Below are 2,473 nucleotides of genomic sequence, written 5' to 3' on the forward strand. Positions count from 1 at the left end.
ACTGCCCCTTTATATAGAGAAGTCGGATTTGTCGTTACCTAGGTCGGCATGTACTAGTAGTCAGGTGTTGGCTAGTAGTACGGCCTCGGCATAGGCGGCATACAGTACTGAATGCGTGCCGAATGTAGAGTTGTTGCAATGGCCAATTGCTATCACGATGGCCAATTGTCAGGAGTGTCATTTTTTGTTGGCATGTGTCAATAGGCTCCCGGTCAGCAGTGAAGTTGCTCACTTCGGTCGGTTGGCTTCTCAGCTAGGGCGGAAGTTGCCTACCTTGGTTTGTACCAAGATTGTTGAGGTCGGTCTAGTCCGAGGTTGAGTTATCCAATATTTTTTTCATGAGAAACTATGAGAATAAATGTAACAAAAATGTGACTGTATGATGAACCAAGTTGGTTTGAACAACCAGACCACAATTCAATGTCCAGTCTGGCCCTAACTAAGAAAATTGGGCTAAAGTAATATAGATGGTATGGCATGTGAGAGTTCACAAATTCAAGTATATTTTTTGGCTTTTATTTTTTCTGATTGTGAAATAGAATTTAGAAGTTAATGGAGATTGTATAGCACTGTCTATCCCTCCAATTGTGCAGCTGCTGCAATAAAACCTTCCCACTCCTCATTTTTATCTTTTGTAAATTTGCTCCCTTTCAATCATATCTTTTTATTTATCACCACGCATATTGCTTCAATTCCCTTTAACAAAAGTCATCTCCATTTTTCCCACAAAAAACAAAACAAACTCATCTCCAGTCATAAAATTATATATTGTTTTCTTATAACAAGAAACACTTTTCGAAAAGATCTAGGTTGGTAATGCTAAAAACCTTAGTAAATCCTCCCCAGCTATCGTAAAGAAAAGAGAGGATTGGTAGCAACTCTAAAGAGCACTGCGTCTTCCCTGGAAATCTTCAAGCATGGCAACGTCGTTTAGGAAGCACGGGGAACTTCATGAGTCCAAACTTACAGTGAACACCGTTTCTCTCCCCACAAGCAAAGTAGTGAGGCTTCCTCTTCTTCAGCGCAAACTGTAAGCCATTCCCCCCTCCTTGCATGACATTCCCAACCAGCTTGGCCTTCTTGAAATCGCACGCCAGATAGCTTCGAAGATTCTTCAGCAAGTACACACTGTGCGGGAATGTGGTGTTGCTGGGAGGATCATACATGAACACTGCCATAAGCCACATCAATATCCGTTAGTGACCAGTTAGGTCTAACTTTCTTTGCATAAATAATGTTTTCCTTTGAGTCCATCTAATGACATTTGCAAATGCGACTCCAACAGGTCAGGTTAGTTTGAGGACCAGGTGAGACCAAAATTGACCGACAAAATCGAATCTATATATTATCTTCAATTCAAACACATATTGGTTTTCGTCTGGTTAGGTCGCAATGCGTCCTAATAGGATTTTGACCTAAACTTTACATTAAATGTTGTAATCCAGGTAGGTTAGGTTGGAAAGCATTAGCATGGAACAATAGATTAGGCTTAAGTAGGACGCCCATAGGTTAGGTTTGTGTGAGGCACACATAAAATTTAGGTCTAAATCCAGGCTGAAAATTAGAGTGAGGGCGGTATCGAATATAAAGCTGTATCAATGAGAGATTTTTACCAACTTGGTTAGTTAGCACCCTCTAGATTCAATATAATTAGACCACGCTGCTTTAGCTTGTAAGACAATTATGACCAGACTTCACTCCAAATCAGGGCTTCTAAGCCCAATCCAAGTGTAGAGAGAGGAGAGAGAGAGAGAGAGAGAGAGAGAGAGAGAGGCAATATCTCACCCAGAGTATCATGTTGGTAGAAGGGCGCATTTTTTAGAGCCCAATCACTGTAGTTGAAGCCAAATCGCCAGTGCTGGGAGTCTCCAACAACTATCCTTGCTGCATGGGAGCTCTTTGAGATGGATGCTAGCACAAGGAGGAATGCTCCTATGGTGCAACTACATCCAAATCTCAGAGACATCTCTAACTTGGAGACAGCTACAGATCTCAAGTCAAGACAAACAATGAATGAGATTGAGCAAGGGAGAGGAGAAAAGATGTCCTTATATAGAGAGCAGGTTAGTGGAACTACTTGAGTGCAAAATGACCTATAGTTGTTGCCTGAACTCTAAAATTTTGTTGGCAACATGGTGGGTGGCTTGTTTTCAGTTAAAGTTCCACAACTTTAATTTGGACACGGGAGAGTAGCTGGTTGCTTCACAAAGGACCAGGATCAGCGGCTAGTGTGGGTTGTTGGGTGGTGGACTTCCCCAATCTTTTGACATGTGTTCTTTTTCTAAAGGTTGACATAGATTTGCCTAATCTTTACTTTGAATTAAACCTCCTCCTTTGACTCCCCTAATGCACAACCACAACCAGCATCCCTCTCCAGAGACTTGCATGGGATATAAGGAGGTAAGCATGATTTCATAATTCATTAATGGAAAATGTTAAAAGATCATCCGTTAGATCATCGCCCGGTTCGCTA

General features: G+C 41.6%; 1 protein-coding gene across 1 annotated transcript; it reads right to left on the reverse strand.

Moving 5' to 3' along the window:
* Positions 1-692: 692 nt before the first annotated feature.
* On the reverse strand, positions 693-2,035 carry LOC120111223 (blue copper protein-like). Its single transcript, XM_039127784.1, has 2 exons — positions 1,786-2,035; positions 693-1,171 (listed from the first exon to the last, which is right to left on the reverse strand). The coding sequence occupies exons 1-2, from the start codon at positions 1,964-1,966 to the stop codon at positions 912-914; spliced, it is 441 nt and encodes a 146-aa protein (XP_038983712.1). The 5' UTR covers positions 1,967-2,035; the 3' UTR covers positions 693-911.
* Between the last annotated feature and the right edge of the window lie 438 nt (positions 2,036-2,473).

This window comes from Phoenix dactylifera, chromosome 6 (genome assembly GCF_009389715.1).
Source record: "Phoenix dactylifera cultivar Barhee BC4 chromosome 6, palm_55x_up_171113_PBpolish2nd_filt_p, whole genome shotgun sequence".
NCBI lineage: Eukaryota > Viridiplantae > Streptophyta > Magnoliopsida > Arecales > Arecaceae > Phoenix > Phoenix dactylifera.

Excerpts from the sequence above, each read along its gene's own strand:
- LOC120111223 (XM_039127784.1), bottom strand. The coding sequence starts at position 1,966 with ATGTCTCTGAGATTTGGATGTAGTTGCACCATAGGAGCATTCCTCCTT. Across the intron at positions 1,172-1,785 it reads CTACCAACATGATACTCTGG|TGTTCATGTATGATCCTCCC; the intron begins GTGAGATATTGC and ends GGCTTATGGCAG.